The sequence below is a fragment of the Artemia sp. Qi Xiang Cuo genome, chromosome 15 (assembly GCF_049724085.1).
Source record: "Artemia sp. Qi Xiang Cuo chromosome 15, ASM4972408v1, whole genome shotgun sequence".
NCBI lineage: Eukaryota > Metazoa > Arthropoda > Branchiopoda > Anostraca > Artemiidae > Artemia > Artemia sp. Qi Xiang Cuo.
Window position 1 is genome coordinate 31,280,900 of NC_142808.1, and position 20,759 is coordinate 31,301,658.

At 36.5% G+C, this 20,759-nt stretch overlaps 1 protein-coding gene across 1 annotated transcript in view; it reads right to left on the reverse strand.

Moving 5' to 3' along the window:
- Positions 1–10,650, reverse strand: part of ebi (transducin beta like ebi) — a 43,532-nt gene extending 32,882 nt beyond the window's left edge. The window contains exon 1 of the mRNA XM_089101712.1: positions 10,401–10,650. Within this exon, the coding sequence (XP_088957838.1) occupies positions 10,401–10,629 (229 nt within the window). The 5' untranslated portion in view covers positions 10,630–10,650. The remainder of the gene's footprint in view (positions 1–10,400) is intronic.
- Positions 10,651–20,759: the final 10,109 nt, after the last annotated feature.

A 20,759-nucleotide genomic window follows, 5' to 3' on the forward strand; every position in this document is an offset into this window, starting at 1 on the left:
TTTAGAAAAAAGGGGACCACTGTTGACGAAAATTGCACCATCAAATTCAGAAAATCAGAAAACCTCTTAGCATAGATTTCAAATTCCTTACATGCACAAAATTTAATTTTTGTTTTATTTTTTAGGAGTTAATACCCTAGTGTTGATTTAGTAAAGAGCAAACTGCCTTCAAAACGAGTCCAAACCCTTTTTGTCTCTAATCAGTGGCTACAACAACTCACTGCAGCACCAAGTCACATAAGGTCAACATGGCTATGCATGCTCTTCCTCCATTCCAATCTTTTTAAAATGTCTCTTTTTACACCCCATTCCACCCCCCCCCCAGAAATTCCAATTTCTCCTAAAATCCTTCCTTATGAACTCCTTCAACAAAATTTAGAGATGACACGCTTTTTCTTTGGCCCAAGATGGCTGACCAAAAAGGACAATCTTTGACAATCTGACATCCTTCATCTGCACAATGTGCCTAGCTATCTCAACCTTTCTTTCATTATAGCCCTAAAAAAGGGATAGAACCATATTTCCCATACAGGCTACTCTTTGAAATTAGATCAGTCAGATGGGTGTCCAAAACGGTGGCTGGCGTTTCCCCTCCACTGGAAAATATCCCTCGCGGAAAATCCTACCTCGGAAAATACCCCCCTCCTCGGCTGGTTGTTTTCCAATCACTTTCGACTTAGAAAAAAAGGACTCAAACCCTCAATTTCTGATCTAATGAGCACACTTCAAAGTGTCTGTGACCATGAGGTGGAGGTGTGGATAAAAAAGGGGCAGTCCCCCTCCTATATGGAATAAATTCTGCTCATTTTGGGGTTTAATGTTACTCTTTACTTTCATAATAATAACGTAGACCAGAAATATTCCTAGAAACCATAAGGGAGTAGATATCAATGTCACATTGTTGATGCATTTTTTAAAGTTTCCTTTGTGCCCCTCTCCCTCCTCCCCCCCAAAATAAAAATCCTGGTTACAGCCCTGGGGATCATACATCAATTTCTACCTCTACCCTTCCCTTGTCTCTCCTTTAGAAATAGTTCTGTATTTATCTGAGAGTTCAATGATGGCTGGAATGTTCTTGCATTAAAATGCACCCTATGAGGTATCTCCCTTCCTCCCAAACTACAAAACAGTTAATTGTAGAAGTTTAATTGCTTTTTAAGTTTTGTAATCTATACAGTGTTTACAGATAGTATTTGTTATTGGGAATACATACAGACATTTTTCCCGGCGGAGTTTTCTGCAGGGGAGGGGATTGTCTGGAGGAATTTTCAGTGGGGAGTAAATTTTTGGCAATAATTTCTTCTCAGCAACGATGTATTTTCCAGGGGGCAAACACTTAAACCATCCAAAACAATCCATTGACAATTCCTCTGGGGAACATTTAATAGACCACCTACGCTCCAGAGCCATACTTGATCACTGTCATCACTGCAGCTCACAATATTTTAATCTTAGTTTGCACACTTATCTTCCTATTCTTGTAAAAAAATTTCCAACTGTGCAAAAACACCCTGGTAGGTTGGCTATTACACTTTTATTTAAGAATTATTTTAATAATTCTGGTCTGGCTGCTGCTTTCGCATTACTGAAGTGTTATTTTATCTTTGTCTTTAACTTTGTGGTGTAATGCTGTTTGTTATTTTTTGTCTTGCAAACTTTAATATCATGTATTTAGTAGCTTGTTATTATAAAAGCGACAATACCCCTTTGATTAGGTATGATGAGTGCAATTGTTGCTACAATTATTTGCACAAAGCCAAGTGACATTGCCAAAAAAGATGGTATAATAGTGCAATCATGTTCACTGACTACTTTTTATGTTTCTGGAAGTTGAACAAGCAATTCTTGGTCCAAAATCTTAGATCTGAGTGACATTGTGTTGTGTACCCCATGATTAGTGCAAGGATGCACACATCACGTTTGAATACTTGTTTACACAAAGCTGCAACAGCTAGTCTGCCACTAGTCATTGTCAGAATGCTTCATGGTTGGTTCAAAAGTTTTGGCCAAGTTTTCCTAAAAGAATACAGTTCTAACGTCTGAACAAATTATCGTGACTGTGATTAAAGGCCATATTTTCGGGTACAAATTCTTTTCCGACTGAATGAACTCCTAGACAGATCAGTCTTTCATGCTTTACTGTCTAAAAGGCTGGACAAATGGGGCCAAAAATAGCTTGGATGCAAGAGAGACAAATGATGTCACTCCCAGACACTAATACAGAGATTCCTGTCCATGTTCTCTTTAGAAATCTTTCACTCATCACCAAAAAAGGTAAAGAAGCAGGTTAATTTGAGAGGCAATCAAGAACAGCAGCCTTCTTCAATTACGTCACCTTTGTGACTGAGGCCTTGGATCTAGGGAATTACTTCCATGAGCACAGTTTCAAACTTGAAGACCAAAATGATCGTTTTCTGATTTCCAAGCAAGTGAGCATGACAATTAGAGGTGGAACATCTGGAAATAGGCTGGACAATGCAAGTTTTGCGATGGTAGAATGTGACCCAGGACTGAGGAAAAAACGAAACTTTAACTGATCTGCAGAAACTTAAGTCAATAGAGCGTGAACCTAACCACCCTATAATTACCTTTCCTGTAGAGAAAATGTAAGATCCAAACACCTTAAACACAAAAACCATTCTGTCAAGACCTGGTACAGCAAATGTGCTCACCTTGAGTAAAGCATTGTAAAAGATCAGGTTTACTGCTATGCATGTACTTTGTTTCCCACAGGAGCAGATAGAGAAAAGAAATATGGCATTTTGTTATGGTGTATATTCATGGCACAAGAAGCACAGTAAAGGTGATAAGCCTGGTTTACTCACATTCCCACTTTGAGTCCAAAAAGCCATAAAGCTTCAGTCCCAGATATTGTTACTTTTACCTACCATGCGGATTGGCTGCCATATTTATTTGATAAAGCAGAGCAAAGATATTGAAGCAGTGAAGAGAGAGTAATTGAAAAATCATATTGATGTGTTTCATGATCACATTCAAGAAACAAGGACTTGCCTTTCAAGGAAAAGATCATGATGGGGGGGGGGAACTTCATCAATATTGTCAACTCATCAATATTGGTACTTCTCACAAAACGATTTCATAAACCAGGTAGACAAAGAAGTCTTGACAAAGGTTGTCAATGAAGAAAAGCAATCAAAATTCTATGACATCTTTGCTGATACTGCACCAGCTGTGAGCCATAAGGAACAACTGGTTGTTGGTGCCAGTTACATTGATTCAAACAGAACTGCCAAGGACGAGGAGCAGCTCCTTTCCCTTGTCAATCACCCCTCCAAAAAAAGGAGCTGACATAGCTGTAGAACCCCTTAAAGTTCTCAGGAAGTGTGATCTAGATTTAGTGAAGTTGGCATTCCAGTCATATGACTTTGCAAGCAATATGTTGGGGAGGTTTGAAGGAGTTCAAGGCCGTAATTCACATCTGGTTGAGCGTGAAATATAATATTTTTGTTGCCTGGCTCATCAAGGCAACATTATTGTCAAACATTGATAAAAGGAAAGCGTTTTGACCTGAAACATGCTTGGCATGCTGCAACAACTGTATGTTTTCTTCATAAGTGGTTCTAAGCAGTTCAACCTGTATCAAGCAGCTATTGAGTCTGTAGAATGGAGAGATGAGATGGTTGGCAAGAAAAAAAAATCACTAGATGTGGTTTAGAGCACACTTCCTGCAACATTTAATTTCTTACATGACATACAAGACATGACATAGGAGAAAATCTCAACACTGAAATGAGAGTGAAATTACAGTCACTTCTATCAGCAATGTTGCTTCAGATTTTGTTGCTGAACTGATGTTCATGAAGAATATCATGCACCAGACCAATGCCCTGATGAGAGACCTGGAGATGGTTCACTTGGATATTTGTTAGTCATGTTGAAGCTTCTATAGAGATGCCAACAACACTGTTTTGTCTCACAGATCCTTCTGGGATTTCTGACAAAACTGACATTTCTTCATCTGATGGAAGAAGTCATCTTGAATCAGAATTCAAAATAATTTACTGTTGTCATTGCTCTCCAAGTAGATTTTGTGATGAAGGTGCAAGAACAGAACCCAAGAATAAGGGCATGATTGACTATTATACCAAAGAATTCAAAACGAATGTGGCTTTATGACAGAAAGAGCTGCACAAATTGTGTGACAAGCTTCTGTAGCTTCTTCTACCCATCTTTGAGTAGCCTACATAACAACCTAGATACTTCAAAATTTAGTAACTTAGTGGCAACCTTCCCTGTCCTGTTGATACCACCAGGAGCAATGAGTTCAGAAATAGAAATCTTCCAGGTACTTTTAAAGCAGACTCGGACTAATAGACAAAACCTTGGACAGCTCTACTCTATTGCCAAAGAGCACAAGCATGCTCTTCCACTTGTCAATAGAGCTTTCATTTTTGCAAAAAACCGTACCTGTGACTTCAGCTGAAGGTGAGCAGACCTTCAGTAAGATGAAAATGATTAAAAACCAAATTGAGGTCAACCCTAGGCAATGATAGACTTGATTTGCTTATGCTTCTTTACACTGAAAAAGACATAGCCACTGAGTTGGAGTCATATTTGAAAATCAGTGGAAAGTAAAAAAAAGAGGCATATACATCTTTATAAGATTTGTTCCTATATAATCAGTTGGTTTTTGTGTTTCAGTATTCTGTAATAAATCAAGTTAAATCTGGTAACTTTAAATATTGTTTATTTAGCTTATGTGTCAGCATTTGTCAGCAAAATTGACAATTTTGTCAGCACACTCTATATATTCCCCCTCCAAACTCAAAACCCTAGCTCTGCTGCTGGGGCTGATAACTCAGAAAGTGTTTGAATCAAAATCTTTTGACCTTTAGTGAGCTTGCCAAAAAAAATAGGAGGGGTTTGAAAGAATCCCCCTTCATTCTGAAGAACATTTACAAAAAAAAGCCTGCAATATGGGTTAAGGGTGACAGTTCCCAGTCTTTTTGCAGAAATATTGGAAGTGTAACACAATATATTCCATTAATATGCTTACCTGTTCAGAAGGGGGGGGTCTTCAATAGTAGACTTTTTCCAAAAACTACCCTTGAAAAATAGGAGAATCATGAACCTAAAATCTTTTTTTTATTCAAGGCTACCTTCCCCTCATTGAGAAATATTTTAAAAGGTATGCTTTTTCATGGATGATTTTTCCTTCTTGAAGCATTGTTATATGAGTATTAAAATTGAATTCAAAAAGTGACTATTGTGGAGGGGGTAGTTGCAGCCTCTCACATACATAAGATGGTCCTGGTAGTAACTTTTAGCACAAACAAATTGTAAGTAAAGAGTGGCCCTTGACAACAGCAATAAAAAACTCAGTCAATAATACCACCTACATATTGTGCTTTTTATGCATATTCTAAATTTTCAAAATTCATGAATTTTACATTTACTTCTCAAAAATTAGTAGCATACAAAAATTTGCCTAATTTTAGAAAAAGAAGCCAACAATTCTCAAAAAAGGGATGCAAGCTTCATGACAATTTTACAATGAGATCCAACATGCATGAGATCCCTAAAACTAATATCTACAAAAAATCCAATTTTTTTTTTTTTTTTAGAGAAGGATGGTGATGCAGGAACATGTTTCCCCCATGGCAAGTTGTATAGAACCAATAGTTGTAGATTCTCAAACAAGCATTAAAGACAGAGAACCATATTTAAGTAACAAAAGATAAGACACTACAGCAGAGACTGAATTTTGGCAATCAGTCCTATAAAACAGCAACTATAAACTGAATAGGAACAACATGTTATTTGGCAAAAACTATGAGAACTCTTAAAACAGTTATCAGCTCCATTTCGTTTTGAGGAAAAAACGTGTGGATGAATATAGGGCAAAGAATGCAGTATATATGCTTCATTTTGTGCTGAGAAGCACTTATCATTCAGGTAGGCTATTGACTGATCAATGCTCTAGGCTGTCAGAACTGGCATATTGATGTGCATTGCATCATTGTAGCTTGATCTGTTGTTGTATTAGTGTTTTCTACATTATTTTCTCTTGCTTATGTAATTTTCCATTTTATCTGTGTATTTTACTTCAGTATTTATCTTTTTTGACTTACATGAATAATAAATAAATATTACAATATTATCATGCATCCTGGGGGGAAGGGACAGTAATGAAAGTTCTGCCTTTTAAGGAAAATTTTGTTTAATTTGAACAGAAACTACACTACATGAGCCCTTTTCTTGAAGTGTTGCTGTTCAAAAATTTAACTCTAATGTTGAGTGGGGAATATGCAGGCAGTAACTCACTTCATGATCATGATAATATAACTTCCGGTGTTAAAAATGAACAGAAATTAAACAAAAAAAAAACATATTTTTTGAATTAATGGCTCCCCTAGCACTTCAAGAACAAATGCCCCAATAGATTTTCCAAGAACAAATGCCCCCAACTAGGTTTTAGTTGATCACTAATCATAACTTCTGTTAATTTTAAATTTAATGACTGGTTGGAGTATATGTGTCACAATATAATAATGATCCTAAATTTATAAACAACTTTTTTTTTATTAACACCAACAAATTTAAGGCTAGGTCCACTATTTAAGGTATAGATCCACTAATGGACCTATGGATGCCTTAAAATATTGCATAAATGCAGAATACCAACAATATAACACAATTTTTCAACTACTAACTGAATGTAGACCTATGTTATTGTTGTAGCCACATTCTACTGAATTCATCCTACTTTATTATGCTGACAAAAATGTGGTTGTATGTTTGAATCAAATTTAGTGGTAAAGTAATTGATTACACTACCAGCAGATAATAAGCCTATTTGTGTTCCAAATGTGACTCTTAATCCTAAAATTTGACTATATCAATTACAAGTTTTCCCTATGGCCCATAGGTTAAATGAACAGTTGTTTGGTAAATTTCTAGATAAAGGATTTTTGGGTATCTTGAAAATTGATTGAGTATAGTAATGAAATTAAAAGAACAGAACCAAAGCCTCAATGGTGCCCTAGGAATATCTTTTGAAATTGTTAGGTTACTTCCATCCCCTCCTCTTTCAAGAGGCAATGATATTTGGTAACCCTGGAAAATTTCTGTGGTATAAAACTAGAATCTTCAGAAACAAATCTGAAGGGTGAAATTATTGTGCATGGCCTCTTCTGAACTTAATAGTCTAATTTGGTTTCCTATTTAACAATGTTCACAAATAGGCTATAAGGTAAAATTCTAGACAAGCTATTTTGGTACTGTTATATTATCTGTAACACACATGCAATATTAGCAAACATGCTAAAGAAACTAGTCAAACTGGTTTCTTTCAATGGACAATTCCTATGTTGAGGATTGTAAACAGTGATTTATCACTGTGTTTACAATATATAAACTTTTGTTTTTTCGGGTTTGGGGGCAAAAAAAGGTACCTAGGTTAGGTTACATATTTAATACAAACCATGCTTTACCCCCACCCCCCTGATGTACAAATATATAGCTGAAATTTGTTTCTAAACTTATTATATTTTTATCCTATTTTGTTTTATTTCATTAGCATTAACCAAACTTCAATTCTTGCATGTGTTACAGATAATACAACAGTACTGCTATTTATTGTTATCTTGGAAAGTAGCTAGGTTAGAAAAATGAAAGTTTCAGAGATGGATCCCCAGACTAAAGTAGGGCCTGGAAGGTATTTTGAAGTACCTACCTCCACTCCTTCTCTCTCTAGAGGGCAATTACTTTTGATGACCTCTAAAAATCTTGATTTTATAAAAGTGAAAATCTTGTATATATAGACCTCTGTATAAATGAAGTTCAAGAAAAGCATTTTCAGCTTTACAACAATGCTCAATTTTAATTTATGAGGTTTTAAAATCCATAAATACATTTCCTATATTTAGAAAAAAAACAATGATATGGCTTAAAATTTTAATTAATTAACAAGAGTAGTATCTTCAGAACTAAAACTAGGGTAAAATTCTACTTTCACTACTTTTGGCCATCTTGGAAAGGGGTTAGGAAAATGAAACTTTCAGAGATGGGTCTACACACTAAAGTATGTCCTTGGAAGGTATTTTGAAGTACCTATCCTTACTCCTTCTCTCTCTAGAGGGTCTTTACCTTTGATGACCTTTAAAACTTTGTAAATTATAAAAGTTAAACCTTGCAAGATAGATCTTCTGCTTAAATGAAGTACAACAAAATTATGTTCAGCTTTGCAACTTTGCTCAAATTCAATTTATAAGGTTTTAAAGATATGCAAATACATTTCCTAAATTTTGAAACAAAAAATATTGATATTGCTTAAAATTCCACTCAAATAAGAGGAATTGCATTTCTCAAAACTAAAGCCATAGAAAAAGAAAGTGATACTGAAAATTAGGGTAAAATGTTGTTTTGTCAGAATTTTGTCAGACTTGTCTTGTAGGCAAATATATGGGCCCTCTAAAGGGAGGAGTGGAGGTAGGTACTTCAAAATACCTTCCTGGGACATACTTTGGTAAATTTTTTTGCAGTTCATATTATTGACTTACAAATAAAGTAAACATAGAACTTGTTGCCTTTTTTATGTTCTTTCCAAATATAATAATAATTTTTGTACCCCCACCCCTATATATACCAATTCAGGGTATATTTTGCACATTAGGGGGGGGGGGGTAAAGTTTAAACTTACCTCACATTTACATCAGAAATAAAATTTACCCCCCCTCCCCCTAATTTGCAAATATATACCCTGAATTGGTATATATAGGGGTGGAGAGTAAAATTCATTTCCAACAAAAATGGGAAGAGCATAAAAAAGGCATAAAGTGATGTGTTTTATTTACTTGTAAGTCAATAGTATGAACTGCAAAAACTGTGGTAAAATTCTACTTTAGCTACTTTTGGCTATCTTATAAAGGGGTTAGGCTAGGAAAATGGAACTTTCAGGGTCTATAGGTTAAAGCATGTACCAGGAAGGTATTTTGAAGTAACTAACTCTACTCCTTCTCCCTCTAGAGGGTCTTGAAATTTGCCTACATTACAGGTCTATTACCTATTGAAATTTTGACAAAACAACATTTTATTTAGATTTTTGGTTATCACTTTCTTTTTCTTTGACTTTAGTTCTGGAAATGTAATTCTGGTTATCTGAATAGAATTTTAAGCCATATCAATGTTTTTTTTTAATTTAGGAAATGTATTGGCAAATCTTTAAAAACCTTATAAATTAGGATGAGCAAAGTTGTGAAGCTGAAAATAGTTTTGTTGTACTTCATTTAAGCAGAAGCTCTATTTTGCAAGGTTTTACTTTTAAAACACAAAATTTTTTAAAGGTCATCAAAGGTCAGAACCCTCTAGAGAGAGAAGGAGTGGAGGTAGGTACTTCAAAACACCTTTCCAGGACATACTTTAGCCTGTGGACCCATCCCTGAAAGTTTCATTTTCCTAACATAGCCCTTTGCCAAGATAGTCAAAAGTAGCTAAAGTAGAATTATACCAAAACTTTACCCCAACCTACTTTAGCCTGTAGGCTAGACCTATCCCTGGAAGTTTCATTTTCCTAAGCTAAACCCTTTCCAAGATAGCCAAAAGTAGCCTAGCTAAAGTAGAATCTTACCAAAACTAGAGAAATAGAAACTGAAGATTAAGATATAGGCTAGTGGTGTTTTGTCAAAATTCCATTAGGTATAAACCTAGACCTGTTGAGTAGAGTAATTTTTAGGACATATGATTCAGAAGAAGGTTAACATAGTGGTAAATTTCTTCCAAATCATATTATTGACTTATGCATAAAGTGAATATACCACTCAATGCCTTTTTTATGCTGATTACAAACATAGTAATCATTTCCATCGGAAATGAATTTCAGCCCCCCTATATATGCCAATTCAAGGTATATATTTCTACAACCTGACCTAACCTTACCCTGAATTGGCATATATAGGGGGGCTGAAATTCATTTCTGATAGAAATGATTATTATATTCATAATCAGCATAAAAAAAGGCATCAAACGGTGTATTCACTTTATTCCTAACTCAATAATATGATTTGGTAGAAATTTACCAACATAAGTAGCTTGGCAATTACATGCAAGAGTAAGTAAGTTTTTTACCCTGAATTCATTACTCAAGGTTTTATTTTCCTGACCTAATGACTTCCAAGATAGGAAAAAATAGCTTTCTAGATTTTACCACTATTTGTAGCTGATTCAAGAATGGTGCTTATTATTTTCCTTAGTCTCAATAGTAAAATGTTATTCACCCTAAAAAAAGATGTCAGTTTTGCTGTGACATCATTTTTAAGGGCTTTCAGGTCTTTTAAAAATTCTGAAAAATATGTTTTCAAAAAAACATTTTCATCCACAGGTCTCCAAATTTTCCTACTACACTAATATTGGAATTGAGTGTTCCCTATTTTGGACCTAACCTTCGCTGAATCTCTCTGTTCCATCTTCAGACAAACTTATCTCAGCTTCTGTATACTGCAGTCCTTTCTGAATAATAGAAATAAGAGCTGCAGGCGGAACAAGAGCCCCATTTATATTAGACTGGCTAATATGTGATTCAATCCCAAAAGTGTAAGCACTATGTTGGAATCCAGATTCTTGCAGGTAACGATAAACTAAAAAATTAATCTCGTCACTAGAAAAGCTCATTTTTCATTATATTTCTTCGATTTCTTTAAAATAATATCTAAACACTAAACAAGACTACACTGTTAAGGGCCGTTCATATGTAAGAGGTTCTGCTCATTCTCAAACTTCATTGCATTCTTCTCCACGGCCTGAAATCTTAATTATATCAACATAAAAAAAGAATAGTTTACACTGAGAATCAACACGAACACGACTTCTCCAACATTTTTGTTCTTAATGAACTCCCGCTAGTCCCGCCCAAGTAAAAGCTAAGAAACTACGGGATCTCCCAGTCCGACATGCCCCCACAATTTCAGCCAAGTCCTCTAAAGCCTGAATTTATACCCCTCTTTGCATTCCTGAGATATTACAAATACATCCTCTAACAGCCCGGATTTACCTACGTTTCGCTAACAGTGCTTTCCATAACCCCTGGGCCTGAGATAGGCCTTTTCCTTAATAAATCCCCCCCACTTTAATCTTACCTCCCTCATTCTGCTTCAAAAAAATTCCTCGTTCCTACCCTCAAGGAAATTCTACTGAAATATTAGAAGAAATTTCGGCCCGTATATAGTTGGTACGTTAAACTAATGAATCCCCCCCCTTCCTGCACCTTATAATTGTTTGATTTTTATTTTACAAATTCTGAGCTTTCTTTTTATGGTTTTTTAAAGTATATTGTATTTTGTATTTTCTAGTGACAAAACTAAATTTTTTCCTGACCAGCTAATTTATACTTGCTTGTTTTTGTGTATCCTTACTTACTTATTTAGGTCACAACCCTCCGCGTTTGACGTTTTGGCGCCACTCCTCTTGCTAGCTCATGGAATGACTGGACTAACTTGGGCTTGTGCTTGTCAGAATTGAAGTTACCTATCCATCACTTTAGTGGTCTGCCTCGTGGATGAAAGCCATGCAGGAATCCTTCAAGCTTGATTTTCGGGAGGCGGCTCAGCTGCATTCACTTGACGTGGCCAAACCAACATAATTACTTTTTCTTGATGTTACTGATTATGATTTTAGTCGACTGGAGCTTTTAGCGTATTTCCACACTTGTGATTCGGTCGGTAAATCTAATTCAGTTTATCTCAAAAGCTAAAAATTTTCTTTCGTAATTGGTTTTCAGTGTTCATGTTTCGGATCCACACATGACTATGAGAACCATTAAACTATCAAATATGCACGTATTAAGTTTGTTGGAAATATTGTTACTTTTCCAGAGGTTTGCTAGTCTTTGGACTTTAGAAGCTAGAGCTCGCAAGTATAAATCGACGTTTCACTCTAGAGCTGTGGCAGTTGTCAGAGGGGGGTAGGCTTCCAAGGTACAAGAAGTATTTTGCACGGTGAACCACTCAAAAGGTTTGGTCCGACCTCCTAAGTAAACGCTTGCATAAGAGGGCACGTCTGATTGTGTTTATGTAACCTAAAGTGCACATTCGGCCCTTTTTGGCTTGTTATAGCCATGCTTCATAAATAAAATATTACCTTATCTTACGCAGCATCTTTCTATTTTGTAAAACACCTCCTTCAATAATTCTAGGAAATTCTAAATAATATCTTAGTCGTTCCAGAGATATTGCAGATACACAATTTTTTTACAAATGGATGCATATAGTTTCTTTGAATGTTGTTGTTCAGCATTTTTCTCAGTATTCCCAGGAACAATTTAACATAATGCACTTAGTCGTTCCGGAGATGTTGCAGATATGCACTTTTGACAAACCAGAATACACAGAGTAATTTTCTATTTAGTTCGAAACCCTCTCAAGTTTTTTAAGAAATTTAACTTGACACACTTAGCTGTTCCTGAGTTATCGCACATCAGCCATTTTGATAACCATGATGCATTTGATGTCTCTTGATATCCTCACCTATATATCCTATATATCATATATCATATATCCTATATCACCTATATATCCTCACCTCTCCTATATATATATACATATATATATATATATATATATATATATATATATATATATATATATATATATATATATATATATATATATATATATATATATATATATATATACTGCGAAAACTTTACGAAAAAGAAAGTTTTTTTTAAAGAAAGTAAAGGCCATATTAAACTTAAGATCAGTAGAAATAGAAGCCTACAATAACTCAAACTCAATAGGACCAGAAATTATTATTAAAGAATAAAAAAGGAAAGGAGAATAATTGGTATGGCTGTAAGACTGCATATAAAATTTATATAAATGTATATATAGTGGGCTGTAATAATGCAAAAGGTAAATATAACATTGGTTTAAGAATGGAAAGAAAGACAAAGAATAAATTTACAACGATAATCAAGTTAAAAGTAAGTTTTATTTGAACAATGCCGTAACACGATGACATTTGATTATGATATTTGGCGCTTCGCAATGATATTTCAGTTTTAGAAGTTTTATCTATTTTTTCTCAAAGGGAAATTACGTGGTGGGCATGAATGTAGACCTGCAGCTAAATTAAATATAGTCACTTCCACTTTTCATATATGTTTATTGATATTGGTTTGATTTTTATTGTCTGTAGTACTGAGGAGCTCATTAAGGAGATAATCAAACACAAGTTTTAAAAAGTTTTGCCCCTTTGTTCAAAAAAAGAGATAATCAAATATTTAAACTACTAAAACAATACTAATTACTTGCTAGTTTATTTTCCTTGATAGATAGTCTCTCGATCGTAATTTACCTAATTAACGCGAGTTTGCATTAATTAAACTTGCTCCTAACGTAAGTTTATCGGATCAACCTATTTCACGCCCCCCTCCCCCTAAAAAAATCCTGGATCCACCCCTGAAACCATCACATCTATCCCACCAGTTATTAGAAGAAAAACAAAATTCCTTATTTTCACAAATTTCATCACCCCCCCCCTTTTTAGAAATCCTACATAGGCCAATCAGCTAAATCCACTATATATAAATAATAGATTAAGTCATTATTTGTATATAAATTAAGACATACCTGTGAGATGGGACAGTTGCAAACCACTTGGCCGGCTCACCAAGTTTGTTTCTGCTTTTGCAATTACGAATAATACAATTTCGAACGCATACTCATTAACCCACTAATGCATGAAGAAGTGGGAGGAGCTTTTTGTTCGCACCGAGAATGAAGAGCCAGAAATCATCTGCGGTTTACTGCTAATTATATATACAGTGGTTGACCTAGAGCAAAATTCAGAAAAAAGCTATCTGCATAAAAGAAATTTCGTATTGCTTGGTTTTAACTTGAAATTGAGTCTTTTTTCTAGTTCAGATTTTAAAAGTAGTTGTATATGTCCTTTTGGATAATTGCGCTAAATGTGTCTAATTTAGTAAATACACTGATTGACTATTTAGATTAGTTATTTCATATGTTAGTAGTATGAGAAAAGAATGTTTAAGCTTTAGACTTCAAGCTTTCATTCTGGATGTATGTTGGCTTAACATTTAGATAATATATGTGGCATAGCGACACAGCACTTGCACTGGATTCTGACGAATGGATAATTCTTCTGGGTTTAGTCTGTTTTGATATCTGTATTTTTTTTGGGGGGTGGGGGGGTGGGGGGGCGAAAGGGGCCTCTTCCTAGCTAAGCTATCTACTATGGGTTGCCTCCCCATAGTAGCGAAATATTTTTAGGCATAAATATATAATGAGTTGGAGGTAATAGGTTTCAGATTATCGGTGCAGGATTTGACTCTCAAAGAGCATCGCCAAGTCTGGAAAATTATGTTGTAACCAAGATGGGCCCAGGATTGCAAAAGGCCTCCCTTCCTCTGGAGGTCCCAGGGACTTCTTGCTCTCCAGTTATAGCACGGCTTAAGCGCTTCGTTTACACTCGAGAAGATTTGCTAGTCCTCGCCCTGCACTGGTTCTAGGACCATTACTTTTCTTGAACGCATAGTAATTTCAATTATTTAAAGGATATAAAACTTGCAACTTGGAATGTTGCAATTTTGTGATAAAAACAAATGTCGCATCGATATTTTGAGTGATGAATTCAGACGCTACAAACTGGAGTTATTAGGAGTTTCAGAAATTTATTTCCCGGGAGATATGAACAAATAGGTGAGATAAACATGAACCAATAGGTGATAAAGAAAAAATGAACAAATAGGTGATTAAAAATTCATTTCTTCAGACAGGAAGTATGGGGTGTATAGGCAAGGAATATTTCTCATGATGAATAAGGAAGCTGCTAAATTTTGCCTAGGTTGGGAAGGTATAAATGGCAGTCACTTCTTTATGACTAAAAACTGGGGGATACCAGTCATAGTAGTGTATACCCCTGTAGAGCCGACTGATGGCAATATTGACTCACTTGAATTCTGCTTACAGCCACAGGAACAAATAGACAGGATCCTAGGTAGAACTTGGGTATTTTTATTTGTGGATTTTAATGCCCAGATCAGACATATGGTTAGATGCTATCTAGCAAAGGTAACAACAGTTACAGAAATTGTTTTCATGATGAAACTGGAACGTAAATAATTGTAACATCTCCTGAGACCATTCTTCAATGGACTAGGCTAAATCATCACTAATCAACCACGAGTTTGGTGCAATAATATTAAACATGTCAAGTCCTCGTATAAATTTTATGTCTGTGTAAAAAGTCTTTGTTTTTATCATCGGGCTCTTGCCACACACTATAGCAATAATAGATATTTTTAGGATTTTCTATAAATATTTTATCCCGAATTTGATTTATTTTCGTTACAATTGTTGTTTTTCCAGACATTGAAGGTCCACAAAGAAATGATCTGAATGGAGTCTTAATTTAAACAAACCCCCAAAATGTCAAAATACAACTAACCGAAACTAACCCCAATCTGATGAATAAATACTCAAAAAATAAAATACATCGCTTATTTAATGCAAATGAATGCACTACCCATTTTTAAAACACTGAAACATAATCACTTGAATATGTTTACAGATATTTAAAGAAACACTTGTACATCCTGGCGGGTGGCGGTGGCCGGAAATAGCCCCAAAAGATTGAACATAATACCCTTAGTCGTTCTTGGGATACTGCTGAGATGCCTTATTGGGAATTAGCATTAACATACTGCATTTTGATTTAATCTTAAGGCAACATTTAGTTTTTAAACATAATGGGTAAATGGAAGGGTGGGGTTGGGAGGGGAACTAGTTGCCCTCCAATTGCTTTCGACAATTAAAAATACCATTAGCTCTCTCTATTTTAAATCGAATGAACGAGGACACTCCCCCACAGCCCTCAGGGCAAGGGTTGTAAGTTATGCCCTGGGGGCATATAAGGTTTTTAAAGAAGGCTTTTTCATAGAAACTTCAAAAAGGGTTCATTCGATTAGAAATTCAAAGGGCTAGTGCCGATTTAATAGTCCAAAGTGATTGGAGGGCAATTAACCCCCCTCTAACGCCCACCTTTTCCCCAAACACATCCAATCAAAATTTTGAGATAGCTATTTTGTTCAACGTAGTTGAAACTTCTGAAAATTAGTTCCTTGAGGATGACAACTCCCCTCCCTCCACAGCCTTCAGCGCAAGTGTTTTGAGTTATGCCCTGGGGACATATAGGATTTTTTAGAGAGCGTTGTCGTAGAAACTTCAAAAACGGCTCATTCGATTGGAAATTGAAAGGGCCAGTGCCTTTTTTAATAGTCGAAAGTGATTCTAAGGCAACTGATACCCCTTCCACGCCCACCATTTCCCACCAAGTGATTGGAGGGCAACTAACCCCCCTCTCACGCCCACCATTTCCCCAAACACATCCAATCAAATTTTGAGATAGCACTTTTCTTCAACGTAGTTGAAAAGTCTGGAAACTTGATCTTTAAGGATGACACCCCCCCCTCCCCCCAGCCCGCAGGGCAAGAGTTGCAAGTTATGCCCTGGGGGCATATAAGGTTTTTATTGAAAGTGTTATCGTAGAAACTTCACAGAGGACTCATTCGATTGGAAATTGAAAGGGATAGTACTCTTTTTAATAGTCGAAAATGATTGGAAGGCTTGACATTTTTATAGTAAAGATCGATGTGGTTACAATGTATTTTTATTATATTTTTTTTTTTAGACCAGGGCACTTCGTATCGAGGGAGTTGTCCTAGGAACTTCGAAAAGGGCTCATTCGATTGAAAATAGAAAGGGCTGATGCCCTTTTGAACAGTCGAAAGTGATTGGAGGGCAACTAGTCCCCCTCCCACGCCCACCCTCCAGAACATAATTTGCACTTTACTGAAAAAATACAAATAAATGTGCATATCTGATCGTTATTACGTGCCCGCTTAGGGGTGTTTTGATCTTTTTTCAATAACAGGACAGATTTTCTCAGGTTCAGCTTTTATAATACAATAAAAATGCGATAAAAAAGTGAAAGACTGTGAAAGAATTGCAACAGATGTGATTTTCATACCATTCTATAGAGAAAAATGTGCTTATTAACACACCCAAAATCAGCATTGCTACTTCTATGTGAAATAAACCAAATTCATTTAAAAATTTGGAGGTGTTTGCGAACGGCTCAATCTTCACTGTTCAATAACACATCAAAAAGAGGCTTTCTATAGAGTTATGGGGGTTCCAGTTGTGCCCAAAGAATAGTTGAAGACGGTAGAAAATATTGTAAGGCCAAAGAAAAAATATTTGAGATTCTAGTCGTCCTTTTCGCCAGTTTGTTTTTATCACATAAGTAAGCCAAAAATGTATTTACAGATTTTTCCTGTTTCCAGTTTCTGAGATATAAGCTGTCCTATTGATAGGACAGTGTGCTCGTGTGATATCAAAATAGACACAATTCCATCGATTATGTTTTTAATACCAAAATTCACGTTAGGGATCCCCTTCTTTTTATCTACCCCCGGGAATAAAATTGCACCAATCTGTAAAAGATATAAATTGTAAGAGTCACTCCTCCCTCTTTGGCCGTCCTTTTTTAGTACACCGCACCCAAGCAAAAATCTCCCACCAAAGTTCGTCAAACACAGCTCAACAATTAACAAACCGCTTTCGATTACCTACTCCCCTCCTCTTTTAACCAGCTCCCGTCCCAAACTCTTGAACAAGAAAAATCCTCGTTCCAATATTACACCCAACCTCTTAGAAACGACAGTACCCATCCCTCGTTCTCCAACCTCTCATCTTACCTTCCCATATCCCCCTTTCCTTCAAATCAAAAGTCCTCCCAATTTGCCTCCTTCTTACCCTATCTCCGAGAAACCCCACCTCCAATCCATTCGTTCTATCCCTCGTACCCACCCTGTCAACGTGACTCAGGTCTAAGACCTTTTGCATTTAATAATGGTCTTGTAATAAATCCTAATTGTTTTTACTTCCCGCCAACTGGAAACAAGTCGCGCCTTCATCATCATGCTTCGTCTGTATCCTTGCCCGTTCCCCCACCTCCAAATCTCCAAGGTAAATCCTTCACTTACCCTTCTTCTCCACAGCATCATAATATCATAGGCAGCACGATAGCGCTGCCTAAGTAAAGAACGATGTGGGTACAATGTATTATTTCTTTTTCCTCCATACCCAGGCACTTCGTATCGAAGGAGTTGTCGTAGAAACTTCGAAAAGGGCTCATTCGATTGGAAATTGGAGTGGCTAGTGCCCTTTTTAATAATCGAATTTTATGGGTGGGCAACTAGCCCCCCCACACTCCTCAGTGACCAAAACACATCCAATCAAAATTTTGAGATAACTATTTTTTGCGGCGCAGTTGATTTCTAGGTAAAAAATATGTTTTTGAGGAGGATACTCTCCCACTACCCACAGGGCATGGGTTTAAGTGTATCATTTATTATTTTTTTCCTTCAGAACAGGGCACTTCGTATCGAAAAAGTTAACGTAGAAACTTCGAAAAGGGCTTATTCAATTGGAAATTGGAGTGGCTTGTGTCCTTTTTAATAGTCGAAAGTGATTGTAAGGCAACTAAAACCCCTTCTACGCCCATCATTTCCCGAAACACATCCAATCAAAATTTTGAGATGGCCATTTTGTTCAGCGAACATAAACGAACATTAAATAGAACATAATTTGCATTTTACTGAAAAAAAAATACAAATGAATGTGCATTGTCAGTTTAATATACATATATTGATATTTAGTAATCAAAATGTTAATATTATTTGATTTATTAAAGTAATAAAAGTAAAAAAAATTGTATTTTTTTCAGTAAAGTGCAAATTATGTTCTGGCCAGTAGAAGGCTATCTTATACTCGTGTCACGCACCCCTGCTGCCACCTACAACTTTTTTTAACATCAAATATGGGCATAGCCTCCCTAGGGAGAACACGTGGTTAATGGGGTCAATGACCTCTTTCTCCATGGGCTCTTTCTCCGGGTGTGTTTTTGGCACGCTCTCAGCGAATGTTATGATCCAGAAATAGTATTTGCTGTTGTTTCCGAGGCAAATGTTGTTATTGAGTCATTAATCAAATTGTTTCCGGGCAAGGTTAATAATTGTCTGACAGATGACGTCAAGTTAATTAATGTCTTTGATGTATTTCCAAAGAGAATGTTTCCGAGGCAAAGTTAGATCACACATGACAGATGATGTCATGATTGATTGATTGACATGAAAAGGGAATTAATTTGTTGTTTCTAAAGAGAATTGATTCACGAAAGGGGAATTAATTTGTTGTTTCTAAAGAGAACTGTCTCCGAGCGAATGTTTAGATCTTAGCGATGAAGAGATTGATTCACGAAAGGGTTTCCAAATAATTTGAAATGTGACAGCGCAGAGATGCCAAACAAAAGGAACACGCGGAAATTACGTTTAGGGATTATTTGGGCGAAGCCGTCTTAGCCATTTTATGGAATTATTTCGACGAAACAGTTAGAGACATTTTAAAAGATGATTTAAAAGATCATTTTAGAAGAGAATTTAAGGGTGAAACTCTGTGGTCGTTATAATACACAAGTTGTATTTTAATACCGTCGTGAGGTCCCCTACCCCAACCCCAAAGGGTTCCGATCCCCCTACCCCAACCCCAAAGGGTTCCAATCCCCCTACCCCAACCCCAAAGGAAGCCCCCGGTACTCAAAGGTCCCCCAAGCTCCCAAAGGGCCCCCAGACCCCCACAGGCCCTCCCCAGACCCCCAAAGGCCCTCCCCGGGCCCCCAAAGGCCCACCGGACTCCCAAAAGACCACCGGGCTCCCAAAGGTCCCCCGGACCCCCAAAGGCCCTCACCCGATCCTCAAAGGTCCAGCGGGCTCCCAAAGGACCAATCGGCCCTCAAGTGCCCCCCAGACCCCCAAAGGCCCTCCCCAGACCCCCAAAGGCCCTCCCCGGACCCCCAAAGGCCCTCCCCCAGTCTCCAAAGGTCCACAGGGCTCCCAAAGGGCCACCCGGCCCTAAAGGGCTCCCCAGACCCCCGAAGGACCCCCCGCACCCCAAAGGCCCCAGAGCCCCCATTTTTTAATACTTTTTTATGGCTTTATTATATATTTTCAGAACAAGTTTTTTTCTTAATGTCCATCCTAAACCCATTTTACAAGTTGAAGTTCCCATCCTTTTCACCCACAACTTTACTATACTAATTTTCGAATGCTCCAACACCAAGCAATACTTTTCAATGGCATTTCAGAACAAGTTATTTTCTTAATGTCCATCCTAAACCCATTTTACAAATTGAAGTACCCATCCTTTCCACCCACAACTTTACTTTACAGCTTTTTGAATGCTCCAACACCAAGCAATACTTTTCAAAGGTCATTTCAGAACAAGTTCTTTTCATAATGTCCATCCTAAACCAATTTTACAAATTGAATGTCCCATTCTTTTCACCCACAACTTTACTTTACATCTTTTTGAATGTCGAAGAACAAGCAATACTTTTCAAAGGGAATTTCAGAACAAGGTCATTTCTTAGTGACTGTTCTAAGCCCAATTTACACATTGAAGTACCCATCCTTTTCACCCACAACTTAGTTATAGGTAAGAGTTTGAAGTTTTACCTTAGAAACTTAGCTTAGATTTTTAGTTTGGTTTTGTTTTAGTTAATATTCTGAGGTTTTTTCTTTTAGATTATAGTATGAGATCGGAGTTGTTGTTAGTTTTCTAGTTTAGTTTAGTTTTAGTTAAGACTTCTTAGTTTTTAGCTTAGAGCCTTATTTTAAATATTTAGTCCTGGGTAGTTCCATTTAGTATTTAAGAGGTTTTTTT